This window comes from Drosophila mojavensis, unplaced genomic scaffold, assembly GCF_018153725.1.
Source record: "Drosophila mojavensis isolate 15081-1352.22 unplaced genomic scaffold, ASM1815372v1 contig_151, whole genome shotgun sequence".
In the NCBI taxonomy this organism is placed as follows: Eukaryota; Metazoa; Arthropoda; class Insecta; order Diptera; family Drosophilidae; genus Drosophila; species Drosophila mojavensis.
The window spans coordinates 503,969-519,906 of NW_025318684.1; the positions used below are offsets into that span (position 1 = coordinate 503,969).

At 38.3% G+C, this 15,938-nt stretch overlaps 2 protein-coding genes across 18 annotated transcripts in view; one reads left to right on the plus strand and one right to left on the minus strand.

The window, feature by feature from the left end:
* The window catches only part of LOC6585787 (plasma membrane calcium-transporting ATPase 1), a 35,739-nt gene extending 29,835 nt beyond the window's left edge, over positions 1–5,904 (minus strand). For 13 of the 16 annotated variants that reach the window (XM_002011377.4, XM_015160706.3, XM_015160707.3 and 10 more), the window contains exon 1: positions 4,303–4,407. The gene's annotated coding sequence lies outside the window, so the exon portion shown is untranslated. Of the gene's footprint in view, positions 1–4,302; positions 4,408–4,711; positions 4,729–5,432; positions 5,574–5,792 lie in introns of those variants that run through there. The other 3 variants (XM_044007112.1, XM_015160710.3, XM_015160709.3) reach the window with 3 other exon arrangements.
* A 1,064-nt stretch (positions 5,905–6,968) lies between these two features.
* LOC6585788 (host cell factor) lies at positions 6,969–15,919 on the plus strand. Of its 2 annotated transcripts, none has more exons than XM_015160717.3 (13): positions 6,969–7,116; positions 7,331–7,784; positions 8,277–8,586; positions 8,896–9,107; positions 9,159–9,347; positions 9,416–9,567; positions 10,295–11,401; positions 11,486–12,754; positions 12,814–13,039; positions 13,765–13,928; positions 13,989–14,243; positions 14,958–15,318; positions 15,377–15,919. In XM_015160717.3, exons 2-13 carry the CDS (start codon positions 7,451–7,453, stop codon positions 15,520–15,522), a joined length of 4,725 nt encoding a protein of 1,574 aa, XP_015016203.1. In that variant the 5' UTR covers positions 6,969–7,116; positions 7,331–7,450; the 3' UTR covers positions 15,523–15,919. The 2 variants fall into 2 exon arrangements, with proteins under 2 accessions (XP_015016203.1, XP_015016202.1); XM_015160716.3 differs by having other exon boundaries at positions 6,970–7,116; positions 9,416–9,561.
* The last annotated feature ends 19 nt before the right edge of the window (positions 15,920–15,938 follow it).

A 15,938-nucleotide genomic window follows, 5' to 3' on the forward strand; every position in this document is an offset into this window, starting at 1 on the left:
ATGTACATATTATATTTGCAAATCTTGTATAGAATTCAATTGTCACCATATAGTTCAACTTAATTTTGTGAACATAACATTAAATATTGATGAAATGTTACGTACATATGTATGTTCGGAAAAATAGGCAGTGTGGAGAAGTATAAGTCAGGCATTCATGAATATAATAACAATTAAATATAATGATAAGATGATCACCCTACATATGTCTATATGCAAATATATATATAAGTCTGCACGCATAGCATCAAGCATTCCAGCCTTATACACGCACTCATTTTTATGTGTGTGTGTGTATGTATGTACACATATTCTAGTATCTATCACCTATCTAGCATATTCTAAGAATCTCTGTTGCGATTGATGTCTTTGCATTGTTTTTGAGTTTCCAGCCTACACTGGCTTTTCTTTGCTATATGGCGTCATAACAATGATGTGATTTCGTTTTAATTAATGTTGTTTGAGATAACGCGGTGGTGCTGTAGGCAGAGTCGCCGGCGATCTTTATTTAAGTTATTTTGACATGAACATGCCATTCAGCTTGAGTGCGAGTTCAAACTCTTCAAATTTCAAATTTTGGTTATTTTAGCTTCTTTTATATGATTTAAATTTCATAAAAATGTTTCTTTTCGTACTATGAATGGCTATTAAGCTTATTTATATGTGCAAATACATAAATAGATAAATAGATACCGCAATTCGGGCACTATAAATACCGATTGCCACGCCCCTAGTGGCAGTAGACTTCCCATTTTTTGCCAGTTCTTAGAACGAGCAACCGGTAACCTAAATGCAAAATGCAAAAATGTGAAAATTACAGTGTATTTTTCGATATGCCACGCCTTTAAAGAGGCGTAAAAATATTTTTGGGGCATCGATAGAGGAGGCTACCAGTAACTCAACTATCCAAATTTGAAGCTTCTAGCTCTTCAACTGTAGGAGATATAAACTTTTTACGGTTTGCCACGCCTCCTATGGGCGGACATATATCTACCATAGCTCGTTGGACTTGACGAGTATGTGCTCCAAATTTCAAGTCTCTAGCTTCAATATCGCCGAAATAGATTGCGTTCATACGGGCAGACGGACGGACAGCAAGACGGACATTGCACAAAAGAATATCAGCTTAGAGGGTTTAGGGTATCTCCTAGTCGAGCAGTCTCGACTAGAGCCTTCTTACTTGTTTTATATTTAAGTATAGATTGTAAAGATTCTAATAACCTGACTATCCATAATTGGGGCAGACATTACAGTACATATATATAAAGGTGATGTGTGTAGTGTGTGTAGTCAAGATAAGTCTTTAACGAAGCAAGGTATGCAATGACGTCTTTCAAAAAGGTGATGACGTAAACCCTTTCCGTCCGAAAGTGGATTTAACTAGCTTTTGACCGCATTGCTGCTGATATTTTTATACACGGAACCCATTGAAAATGGGAAATCAGGGTAAGTTGGTTTTGTTGAAATGTATGTAGTAGGCAGAGGCGTGGCAGATCCCATAAGGTATATATATTCTTGACGACGGACGAGCTGAGTTGACTGTGCTCTGTCCGTCTGTCGATCTCAAAAGATATAAGAGATAGACTTAACTTTTTTTCCTAGGTCCGTGTGTACCACGCGCATATTGAGTTTTGCTTTAAAAATCGATAATTTGCCCCGTTATTTTGTTATCGATTAAAATCACTATCGAAAAATGTACCCCCCACCGCTATATTCACCCCCTCACCCCTACCTTTGTAAAGGGCGTATTTCAAATACTAGAGACTTTTGCTTTGGCAAATACATATTATATTCATAATCTGAAAGTTTTATGAAGATAGTCCATCCACAAGAAAAGTTATTAAGCAATTAAGTTTCCATAGTAAGCCACCACTGCAGTCAATGCGTGCGTACGTATGTCTGTGTGTGTGTGTGCATATGCGAATTGTTATTAAAATATCAGTTGCTCGAAAAGTTCAGGGGATCTCGTAGTCGGGCAGTTTCGACTAGAGCTTTCTTACTTGTTCAATTTTGTATTATCTGATATCTGTAAATATTGTAAACAATTTCTAAGATTGTAGGATACAAACTTGTATCTAATGTTGCGTCCCATGCCAATAATCGTGACCTGATCATGACGACAGTTAAGTTTCACTAATACTTATACAATTTGATTATGACATCACGATGTTGAATCTTTAGCATGACTCTATGAATCAGACAATTTATTAGACTAGGCTCTACAAATTAAATAACATATGGGCATTTCTCCCGAAAGATCAACCACAGCAAACAATTTAAAGTCAATGAGAACATGTTCTGCTAACATATTTTTTAAACCGAATGAATCTATTAAATATAAATAATATAAGCTCATTTTACACTTATTCATACCACACCTCGAAATATACACACACAGCCGAACAAGTGCAAAAGTTCTGTTTTGAGCATTTCTATTGCACATTTTGTTCTTATTACTGTTCTTCAAGAGGGACACTCTGCAATGAAATATGCTACTTTGTTTTTATCTGTTACATATTATAATTAATAAATTTAATATGTTTTATGTATATAATTCAACATAATTTCTAATGCTTTTTATCATGTACAATTACATAAAAAAAAGAAAGAAAAAAAAAAACAAGTATGCAGGAAAAAATTTCGCGTTCGACACTAGAGAATTGCTCATATAGAATATAATTCTTTATAAAAATTCTGTACTCAAGAAATAAAATAAAAGATTCTGCTTCACCTAGCATAAAGACCAAACCGGTTTTGTGTATAGCACCACTGCAACACTGTTGAATGCAGAATGCCTAACATTTTTGAGATTCTCTAGTTAATTACCTATATAAGATTCTTTCGGGATTGGCAAAATATGTACCTTTTCATTTGACCATTAAGCTACTGCCTAATATCTTTTGAGATCGGGAACAAATGATATATTATATAAAATGGATATAATTTGTATATAGTCGATAAGCGTATTCCCTTTTTTGTTTAATGTGTATTTAGTTCGCTGTTTATAAATTTCTAATGACAACATTGTAGTAGATGACTTTCGAAATCTCCATAGATTTATTTTTTTAACATTTGAGTTGTGTTTTATACATACATTTTATTAAAACCATAAAAAAAATGTATGCAGAAGCAAACGAAAAAATCGATAATAAATTAAAGGTTTAAATTTGTAATTCGTGCAAATTTCGTACGGATCCATTTATTATTTTATACATGCATACAAATGCTCTTGTATATAATAGTACGTGTGTGTATATAGATGGACTCAAGATTTAATATGTACGTATGAAAATTAGCAAGGGAAAAAAAATTCAATTAGCTATACGCGGAGGTATGCTCATATGCTATGCTAATGCCTTTCGTGTTTAAGGTATATTTAACGGAACCTGGGTGAAATTCTGTTTCGTACACACGCCCACAGAATCATAATTATGTGTGAGAGAGCGAACGAGTGAGAAACTCTTGCCTGGTACATGCATATTTATATATATGTATATGCTACACAAATGTGGACCTGCGCGTATACGCACAGACACTAGAAGTAAACCATTTTCTAGGTCAAAATTGATAATGCCTTAAAGTGTGTTAAGTTTGCTCCGATCGAGTTTGTATACATTTGGAGACATACATAAACACACACATTCCTGCCTCACCACCACTTTACAAAACACCAGCTAGGAGCATAAATTACGTCATATAGAACAGCACACAACACAGATTTAAGGTACACATGTATGTTTTCATGCATATATATTCATAATCTCTCTGTGGCTTCCAAAATCAGAGTCAGTTGCAAGTGGAGACACGACGATGAATATATATATATATATACATTTTACTTTATTGATTTTGTTGTTTTATTCTGCGACAAAACCCTACAAAAAGGGCAACTGAAGCAGCTGGTGGATAACGGCAGTCTCAGGCCTCGGGATGATATCACTTATTCCACTTATACATATTTAGATATGTACACACGCAATTTTTATAGGTGTACATGTGTATGTAACCAAATACATATGTATTCATAAATGTTTATTTATACGTAAACATATTTATACTGTTCATTTTCCACTAAACACGTGGAACAATATAATTAACTAAATTACAATTATGCTTTAATACTAAACGTTTAATGGGTGTTGCCACGCGATTTAAACACAAGTTATTAACTCTGCTGATGGACAGACCGCACAATAAAATAGAGTAAATATAATTTTTATTTATCGCTTCATATTTGTTTTTTATCTTTATATGTTGCATGCGTATGTCCTTTCGCAACAAATTAAGGAATACACTCATTACCAAAAATTCTGTTTGTATTTCTTGCCAACACAACGGACAACTCGTATGGTATACAGAATTCAGCAGTATGACCAGACTGTTCAAGCGAAAAATTCACCATTAATCGAAGACATATTTATCGAACAAATATTTTAAAGGCGATTACTGTTTCTTCTCAGTTTGCACGGTATTTTAGTAACATTTCTACAACATAAAGATACGCGAGACCTATATTTTTAAATTATTATATTGATATGGACATGGGAAGTTATTATTAAAAAACCAAAAATATGATACTAATTAGTTGTCGATTTTAAATTTTATGTATCAGTAGATATATATATATATATATATACATTTCACAGAAAAATTCACTAAATATATTAAATAAACTCTAAAATAGCGTAAACAAGGCTTACACTTGTTTTACCTGAAGAGGCAAAGACTCGGGGAAAATTCAGAAATAAAATATCGTGCTCTAACTAACTAAATCGGAATACTGTGATTTGCTCATTGGCGTTCTATTTATAGCCTTTCAAAGTGTTTCTCTTTTGCGCTGTGCGTATCTGTGTGTACACATACAGACATATACATACATGCACAAATATCTGTAGTAAAAGAACAGGTAGTCGAGCGAGATATATATTTGTCCTGCTTATCGGAGCTCTGAAGTTATCAGCCGTATGTTTGACTTGATTACGTTAGCACTGCGGCGTTACTTCTACCTGAGTGATAAGCTCACCCAATATCGTGTTAAACAATGCGTATAATCTACTGAGATCTGCGCATCCATTGATGAATTGTATTTCATACTTGCGGCTGCTATCCACCTACATATAACTGGCTATGATATTTTCTTTTCTCTTTAAGGCTTCTTTCTCAGATCATTATTTATTGCACTTATAAATAATTAAATCATTTTATAGTAACATATTTCAATTTTATAAATGGAAAATTCGATTATGGACTCCAAGAAGTTCCAACCAAAGCATTACGTAATAATTTACTTATATAGTTAGCCAATACATAAAATTAATATTTGAATATCAAGGGATTTCTTAATGGCTTTAATTAATTAGGTAAACACTAGAATGCATTCGCGTTAGCTAAAATTTTGAGTAATTTATTGTTTTTAAAAATTTGGCGCATACCGAGAAAATCGCTTTGAGTTTATGCCGGAAAAACAACAGAAATAATGATCAAATGTATTTCACACTTCTCGTCTAGTTAAAAATTTTAGTCCTATGCCTTCCACATAATTTAACTTTTAACTTTTTGAACTTTTGTTAAATCTGTTTAATCGAGCTTTATTAATTATTGCATACTTTGTGGCATCAGCAAAATATATTTTGATGACCAATATTATTGTTATCGATAACAGTAAATTTCCACTTTTCTACAAATTTTTGAGGGTGTTTTCTTTCTGCTTTTCCCATTAAAATTTAGATTGATTTTATGTTTGCCTAATATATATGAATAATGTCCAGCTAATCCGAATTTGGTTGTCTTACCCGCCGGAGTTAAAGTTACTTAAAACTCAATTGCAAAAACAGCTAGTCCTTTGTATTTTGATAAATATAAACTATTTAACACTTTCGTGACATTCTGACAAAAAGTAGCGTAGTATCGATATCCTTACACGGTGCATATTTTTAGACTATCCTCAGTTATGAGATGTGTATAAAAAAAACTGCAACCAAAAGAATTCTGGTATTTTTTTGCTGTCAGCTGTAACAGCTACATTATTAGTAGCAGTGATTAGTGGTATTCGATGGCTTAAGCCATCGATATTCCATCGAAACTTTTTGCTATATTATATTGCAAATATATTGCAAATTAAATACATATTCACATACTTTGTATGGTAAACCTGTGTAGTCGTTTTCTTAAAAATATATAACACTTTTAATTCCTACTTATAATAATGCTTAACTTTCTTGATAAGCTTCATTATCCATCCATTGATTTTTGTTTAGTAAAATGAGTTGGTTAACATTTTTTTTTTTTTTTTTTTTTAAACAAGCTCTGTGGTCGGTGATGATCGGCGGTTTTGCAACATTTTTTTACAAATGGGTGGACTCACGCATTTTTTTGTCGCTTGCGATCGCCGTAAAGAAAATCTATGTATTTTTAGAAAAACATAGAATATATTAAAATCAGACTATTGTATAGAGGAAATAGATGCTTTGGTTCGCTACAATGTTGAATTGCAATAGTTATTTTGAAAATATAAATACAAATAAAGTAAGAAGACAAGATTAAATTGTCGATATATCGACCATCGGGAAATTTCCATCGATGCTAGCGATGGTTCTATAGATGGCTCTCCAGCTCTATTTAGTGGTACCACTATATATTACCACTTTGGTCAGTGATATTACTATCCATGGTTAGTGATGAAAACCAATTAGGCAGAAAAATGATCGAATTATAATTAATTGTAATCAATTTTTTGTAAAAAACGGTTTCTCTTCTAAGGCAATGATAATAATAATAATGTACTTATAATAATATATGTAGATGTCTAGTTTACGGCTTCAAAGCTTAATATGTTTTACGCAGTATACGATTTAATTGAATATTCAATTTGATTTCAATCTATTTTATTTGTACTCTTTTGGAAACATCGATATATCGATATCTGAATTGAAAGTGCAATAATTGCAACTCTGATTATGGTATGCTGATCTGGTTGGGTCCCCTTCTTGTGAGAATTTCCTATGTGTGCGTCGCTGTCGTTTTCTTCGGCTTTTTTTGCACATTGTGTATTAGATTGTTTTATATATAAACCATTGATTTGTTTATGTTACCAAGGACTTAACAGTTATCTAATTGGTAAGCGTACATGGTGAAAATATACGTTAATTTAATTATTTAATATGTTTGATAAAATGGTGCTAAAAATTGATAAATTTGTAAGCGTCCATTGACGGCATTGCCAGGTCAATATAAATTTGCGAGCATACATGTACATATACAGTACCCATGAAAAGTAATTCTGTGCTTCTCAAATGTACATCAGAATATAAATATATTTGTATTTTTACAGACTCTACAAGAAAATATGCATTCATGTATTGGTTTGGCTAAGGTTGCTTACTGAATATAAACATTTCAAGCATTCACTCCGATAAGTGGATAAGCATATCCATATATAGAGATCTTTAAAATGAATAGCACAGAATTTGCTGGAGCAAATGCTGTGGCCGATGCACTCAATTCAGAGCAGATGATACGCTCTGCTAACACACAAGAATCATCTGGCGGCAATTGTTTGGCACGCGTCGACATGGACTTGGATCCATATCAGACGGAAGACGCAACCAACCACAATTTGGCCAACAACTCATCGGGTGGGTTTCGATGGAAGCGCGTCCTTAATCCAACAGGTCCTCAACCTCGTCCACGACATGGGCACCGGGCCATAAATATTAAAGAGCTTATGGTTGTTTTTGGAGGCGGAAACGAAGGAATCGTTGACGAACTCCATGTTTACAATACAGGTATTTATTTATTTTATACATATTATTATATAGATTATATATTTAAATTTAAAAATCAAATATTATTTGATATGTATATTAATGTCATCTTTAAATAAAAATTGCCTAATAATTAAAACATTTTATTTACTGATCGAGATTCAAATAAACGCCCATTTCATTGAATTCCAATATATTGTTAGAGTCACTGGTATGATAACCAATGTGCCTTTGGTCATGGTCTTCGCATCAGCTTATTTAAAGACATTTACTATTGTTTTATCACTAACCGAGCAGCACCTAGCGATAGAATATCTAGCGTTAGTCCCTATATATTTATGTTTTGCGTTAAAATACAAATTAAATATTAAATTAGTAGAGTATTATATTATTTCATAGATCGATAATAAAAGGCATTCGATGAGAGAACTTCTGCTTAAATGTAATGCTGCTCGAATATATATGAATAAGATAGGATTGGGTTTAGTAGTAATATTTCTTCCATCATTTTAGTGACCAATCAATGGTATGTGCCCGTGTTGAAAGGAGATGTACCCAATGGATGCGCTGCATACGGATTTGTTGTTGAGGGAACGCGCATGTTTGTCTTTGGCGGCATGATCGAATATGGGAAATATTCAAATGAGCTCTACGAGTTGCAGGCCACGAAATGGGAGTGGAGGAAAATGTATCCAGAATCGCCAGATAATGGAATGTCACCGTGTCCCCGACTCGGCCACAGCTTCACTATGGTTGGCGAGAAAATATTTCTCTTTGGCGGACTGGCTAATGAATCGGATGACCCTAAAAACAATATACCAAAGTAGGTAGAATAAATACATTTTTGCAATGCTCTCAGCTGACAGTATTGCATGTATATTGTTATTGCTCTGAGTGTCAAATCTTCTGCTATGCAGAACTCAAGATCTTTTCGGAATTGGAAATGTATTAGCGGGTGTCTCTCTTGTCTCTAGACTGAATAGCTAAAACTGTAAGAGCTGAGTATAAGAGTTTTGTTCACTCTGCTGCTACCTGTAAAACTTGTTCGTATGGGCTTCCATTACAGACGCATATAGATCGATTGCTTCGAGCTAGACTCAATTACATATCTATATTATCTATTTGCAAATAGGTATCTAAATGACTTGTATATATTGGACACTCGCGGCGTGCACAGTCACAATGGAAAGTGGATCATTCCAAAGACATTTGGTGACAGTCCTCCGCCTCGCGAGTCACACACTGGAATATCATTTACGAGCAAGCAAACTGGTAAATTAAGTTTACTTATATATGGTGGCATGAGTGGCTGTCGGTTGGGTGACTTATGGCTTCTGGATACAGGTACGCACTTTTCGCCTTCATCGATAGTTGTGTGACACCGTATAATTGCAGAATCTATGACTTGGGAAAAACCACGCACCCGAGGCCAAGCTCCGTTGCCGCGTTCTCTGCACAGTTCCACAATGATTGCAAATAAGATGTATGTTTTTGGAGGCTGGGTTCCATTGGTGATCAACGATTCCAAAGCGACCACAGAACGGGAATGGAAGTGCACAAATACACTAGCTGTGCTCGATTTAGGTAGATCAAAAAATGATCGATACTAAAAGAATATCTATTGAACTTCATCCTCTCTTTTCCTTATGCAGACACAATGATTTGGGAGAATGTCACCTTGGATACTGTTGAGGAAAACGTTCCCAGAGCTCGAGCTGGACACTGTGCAGTTGGCATCCAAAGTCGTCTGTACGTGTGGTCGGGTCGAGACGGTTACCGCAAAGCATGGAACAACCAGGTTAGGGTGAGAGATTATCTGTTACCACTGTAGTCATAGACTGTATTTTAAAGATTACTAATAGAACACGTAAGAAAGCTCTAGTCGACACTGCTCGACTTAGAGATCCCCTGAACCCTTCGAGGAACAACAACAATTTCAACAATTCTTGACACACTCACAGACCACATGTGCATGCGCGCATAAACATGCATTGGCTGCTACGGGGACCTAGTTGTTAAATAACTTTTCTTATGAATGAAACTTTCAGATTGTTATATACTAGAATGCATGCATTTGCCAAAGCACAAATCTCTAGTATTTCAAATACGCATTTCACAAATATTTTGGCGAGGGTTGGATAGTGGGGTAGGGGTAAAATATAACAAAAATCAAAGTTCTATAAAATACATATAAATCTACATTTAAAATTTGGAGACTCTAGCTCTAAAGGTGTAGGAAATATAATTGAAAAACTTATTTTCGATAAGCTTTTTATTCGATAACAAAATATCGGGAGTTGTTATCGACTTTTGGGGAACAAATTTCAAATCTCTAGCTCTAATATCTTCTGAGATCGATGCGTTCATATGTACGGACGGACGGACGGACAGGGCTAAATCGACTCAGCTTGTCACCCTGATCCTTCTCCCTGTTACACATTTTTAACAAAACCAATATACCCTGATTTCCAATTGAAAATGAGTTCAGGGTATAAAAAGTACAATTTTATAATCTTTGTCTTCCTACATAGGTTTGTTGTAAGGATTTGTGGTACCTGGAGGTAACCAAGCCACTCTATGCGGTGAAAGTGGCGCTAGTTCGAGCATCGACCCATGCGCTAGAGCTCTCGTGGACGGCGACCACCTTTGCCGCAGCCTATGTGCTGCAAATACAGAAAATTGAACAAGTGCCAGCTGTACCCAATGCAAAACAACCCCAGGCTCAAGGCCAAACACTAGGTCAACAGCCTGCGACTACCGCAAATGGTGGTGAGGGCGCCCCGCTTGTCGCCTCGGCTGCACTCAAATTCGAAAAGAATCCCATTTCGGTCTTGCATCTAACTGGAGCAAACAGCCCAGCAGCAGCAGCAGCAGCAGCAGCAGCAGCAGTTTCAGCAGGCACAGCAACAGCGGCCACAATTACAGCTGTTAGTAAGTCTGCTCAATCGTCGACTGTTTTTGTCACCCAGTCGCAAGTCAAGGCGGCACCGGGATCGTCATGCGTGTCTGCGGCTGCAGAAGCAGTCGTAACACCTTCGATTGTTGCAGTCCAGCAACAGCCACAACTATCGATTATCAGCAGCACAGCAACAGGTGTGAACACAACTACTCGCGGTGATAGTGGGGGAATAATACAGAAGTTTAGACCTAGTGCTTCAATTGTCAAAACATCTGCCTCTCAGGCAAACCAGGATGGCCAAAGTGTTGCTGTACGTGTCACTTCGCAGTCGTCAGCTGGAGGACTACGAATCATTCCTGGCATCTCCACTAACACAGGCATCTCTGGTGGGCAATCCTTGCGACTGACCACATATGGCAGCAGCGCAAGCGTTGCTGGCGGAAGCTCATCAACTACAACAATACTAAAAGCTTCGCAGCCGAGCGCTGCGGTGCAGACAAGCTCGTCGGCTGTGGCGACGACAACTGCGTCCCTAGGTGGCAAACAATACTTCATACAGAAGCCTCTCACATTGGCTCCGAATGTACAGCTGCAGTTTGTGAAGACTAGCGGTGGTGGCATGACGGTGCAGACTCTGCCGAAGGTCAACTTTAATATCGCTAAAAGCGGCGGCGGTGCCCAGGGTCAGGCAATATCTATTAGCAACCAACAGCTCAGTGCTGGGTCGACACCAAATCAGGCAAGGCAACTTTATATATACATATATATCATATTATATATATCATATTAGAACCACATTTAAAGTCTTCGAATTTCGTATCAGATTGCATCCGGCAGCACTGTGCAGCCAAAGACAGTGATGGCTGGTGGAACGACTCTAATAACATCGTCTTCGGCGTCGAGTGCAAGTGGACAACAAAATCAACAGCAACAGCACCAACAACACCAGCAGCAGCAGCAATCGGCGATCCAGCAACAAAAGTCGATTGTATCTGGCAATGTTTTAAAACTGGTTACTCCACACACGATGTCTGGCGGAAAATTGATTATGAAGAACTCCAACATACTGCAAATGGGCAAGGTCACACCCAACGTGATGGGCGGCAAGCCCGCCTTTGTCATCACTAACAAGCAAGGCACCCAGCTGGGCAATCAGCAGATAATAATAGTAACAACTGGATCTAGTCTGCGCACGGTGCCGGCCAGCTCTGTGATGAGTAGTGCTGGCAGCGGTGGGTCCACAAACATAGTCAGCATCGTTGGTTCCACTGGTACAACGGCCACACCCATTGCTACTGGCGTACAGCGCACAGTATTAACCGGTCAGAGTAATGTTAAAATGGTGCGCAATATCCAGGGGTCCGCAGGAGCAGCTGCAGGTCGCCCTATCACCCTCACCTCCGTTAACAGCGGCGCTGTCGCTGCTGGCCAGAAGCTAACACAACAAAAGACCGCCGTATACATTGGAGGCAAGTCGGTGACTGTGATGAGCGCCAATTCCAGCACACCAGGCACGAGCTCGACCAACAAGTTAGTCATGTTGCCCGGAGCAACAGCTGCGCGCAAAGGGTTTGTGAATATTTTCAATGCTGGGGGGGCCGCTGGTGCTGCTGGGGTCGGCCAACGCACGTTGGCATTGACAAGTAGACCGACGGCACCGGCAGTCAAGACGACCGTGCATCAGCTAAAGGAGAAGCAGGAGAACAGTGTTGCGGAGGCAGCGGTCGCTATTGCCACAACGGGTGAAACCGATACCGTCGATGACATCATCGAGCAACTGGACGGTGCTGACGATCTACTAACTCCGACAAAGGATCAGCCCCAAGAGCCGGAGGATATGGAGGATGGGGACGGGACTGTAATTGCAGCCACGTCCTCAACCACTACATCGACATTAACATCAACACTAACGTCAACATTAGTGCCCTCGGCAGCCCTGTCGAGGACCGCCGAAAATCCATCAACAGATATCCAAATGGCAGATCCAGCGATTGATGATATTTCCAGTGTTAGCAGCACGACGGATGTTCAGAAAAGTTCCGTCGCGACTGCACCTGCGATTAACGATAAGAACGATAACGTCGACTCGAATGTAAGCATATAATTGGAAAAACTTTAGATTTTGTTCACGGCTTTAACGCATCTTTCCAGTCTGGCTTCATAGCTTCAGTTACAACCACAGCAACGAACTTTAATCTGCCGACTGCTTCGGAGACTGAAGCTGCAAATATATTAACTACAATTAAATCGGGCGAGGGTTTAGCGAGCAGCAGCAATACCATATTAAAGGATACTGGGATATCCACAACAAGTGATTCGGATGCATCACAAAGCCAATTAGCAATATCCGCTCTACGACAACATCATCATCAAAATGGTTCGTTTAAATCAATCATATTCTATTTCTGTCTATTTCTGTGTACCTGTATAGATACATATTATATATTTTTATTTCGTATATGTTTTGGATGCCTCAATCTTGCAAAATAGATACTGTTGAACGAATACATTGTGATGTGTAGTTACGTATTGATCTTTACTCTTCTGAGCCCGGGCTTTATACCCAGACTCATGCATATTTTCAACCCTTAATTCTAGTGCCTCTTGCTGAGTGTGAGGGCTCTGCATTGGAGTATTACATATTCTTATCCTACCGCTGAGTTTGTAAGGCGCAGCGCTTGTCTCTAGCATATTCTGTGACTAGGGTTACAAGAGTTAGCGTTCATCAGTCTGTTTATAGAGTCCGCACATGTGACATCTCTTCCTATCGCAATACCTGCTAGCCGTTGAATGCGTAGGAGGCATGTATACGATCCTCGTATATTTGTATGTTCATGCCTAAAAATTCTGCGGGGCGCCAAAGCGTGTAACATCCAATAATTGCTGTGTGTAGATTTCTTTTTTAATAATATATAGAACAAATACAAATTTTATAATTGTCAGTATTCTTGACTTACTTGCAATCCTTATGGTCTTATGTTCGTGCCTCAACACTGTAGTTTTCCGTAGAGCCTTGATGCGGGGTATTCACTAGCTTGGCGCGTCCGAATAGAGCACTCTTAATATTGAATAGTAAAAGGTTTTTATTCAAAAACTTTACAGTGGACGGCTCTCAGTTGGAGGCTTTGGCATCGGCAGCTGTTATGCAAGCGGCCACCGCGACAGCGGATTCAACTAAACCAAGTATAAACCTATTGGATAGCTTATCCGCTGGCCACATTGGTAGCAAATCGAGTGATCAACTGAAAAGCTGCAATGACAACAATGTAAGTCCGTTGCGTACTATATTATATAGATAGGATATAAATCAATATTTTTTGTTTCAGCCTTCAGTAAACGCTGCCAATTCAACGATCGATGACAACGATAAGTGGCATACTGTGGGAATATTTAAAGATCTGTCCCATACTGTCACTAGCTATATTGATTATAAGTACTTTAACGAGGCTCAGCTAGAAAATGTTGATGCCGATAATCTACCCGACCTATCTCAATATCCACGGATTAGCTTGGATCCGGGTACCGCGTACCGTTTTCGTTTGGCTGCCGTTAACACGTGTGGGCGTGGCGAATGGGGAGAGGTTTGTGTTAATTTGATTTTTTATACCCTGAACCCATTGATAATGGGAAATCAGGGTATAATGGATTTGTTGAAATGTATGCAATAGGCAGAAGGAGGCGTGGCAGCGCGACGAGCTGAGTCGATTTGGCCTGTCTGTCCTTCTGTCCGTATGTATGAGCGCGTCGATTTCAGAATGTATAAGAGCTAGAGACTTCAAATTTTTTTTTCAATGCCCGTATATATAGCGCGCATATCGAGTTTATCTAAAAAAATCGATAACTCATCCCGATATCTTATCGATTAAAACCCTTATCGAAAATCAGTTATAAAATTATATCTCCTACATTTTTAAAGCTAGAGTCTCCAAATTTAAAATATATATTAAGATACATTTTATACAATTTCGATTTTAGTCAGAATTTACCCCCCACCCCTAGTTCACCCCATCATCCTTAAGTTTGTAAAAGGCGTGTTTCAAATACTAGAGACTTGTCCTTTGGCAAATACATCCATATCTATGTTATGTTCATAATCTGAAAATCTCATGAAGATAGTTCACCCACAAGAAAAGTTTTTAAACAATTAAGTTCCCATAGTAAGCCATCATTGAAACCAATGCTTGTTTATGTGTGCGTATGCCTGTGTGTGTGTGCATGTGCGAATAATTATTGAAATATCAGTTGCTCGAAGGGTATGTATGTGGTTGAAATGTATTTAACATTTGCTTTTGTAGATCTCAAGCTTTAAGACGTGCCTACCTGGTTTCCCTGGTGCCCCATCAGCCATCAAGATATCCAAGGATGTTAAGGAGGGTGCGCACCTGACATGGGAACCGCCACCGGCGCAAAAGACAAAGGAAATAATTGAATACTCGGTTTATCTGGCTGTCAAGCCGACAACAAAAGACAAGGTTGCATCACCTCAGTTGGCGTTCGTACGCGTCTATGTGGGCGCGGCCAATCAATGCACAGTGCCTAATGCGTCGCTATCCAATGCGCATGTCGACTGCTCCAATAAGCCAGCCATTATTTTCCGAATCGCTGCACGCAACCAAAAGGGCTACGGGCCCGCGACGCAAGTTAGATGGCTGCAAGGCATGTATACGCACGCACACTTAGCTTTGATTTTTGTATTCACTCACCTCATTTGCAGATCCCACAACAACCAAGCTACAAGGCGCCGCAAACGCAACTAACTTAAAGCGCAACCAAGAGAAGAGTGGAGGAACTTCTTCTACAAGCAGCTACAGTTCGCCCCAGAAGCGAGCCCGCAGCAGTGGACTGCAGGGAATTGACTAAGTGGGTCGTCATTAAGCGTATATAATTGCAACTTGGATTCTAGCTGTACAGTTTCTTTAGAAATGGAATAGCTCAGTGTATCGTCCGTACGGAAGCTACTCCAGAAACCAATTTGTACAGTGCCAGCAGTAATGGGATCCATTTGGATATGCTTCCATTAATTAAGGACCATCAGCTCCATAATAATAAGCAAGAGCATGGCGTGGTTGAACGAATTAGATTCTAACTAGCGTATTCTAACGTCCTAAATATACACATGCACATTTACACACTTACATGATCACACACACACCTAACTTATTTTAAGTCATGAAAGTCGAAAGTAATACACTCACCACTTATAGTATGCAATTTATTCATTTTCGGGAATAAAATACAAATGTATGCAATTATTCAATTTATTCGTTTTCGAGAAT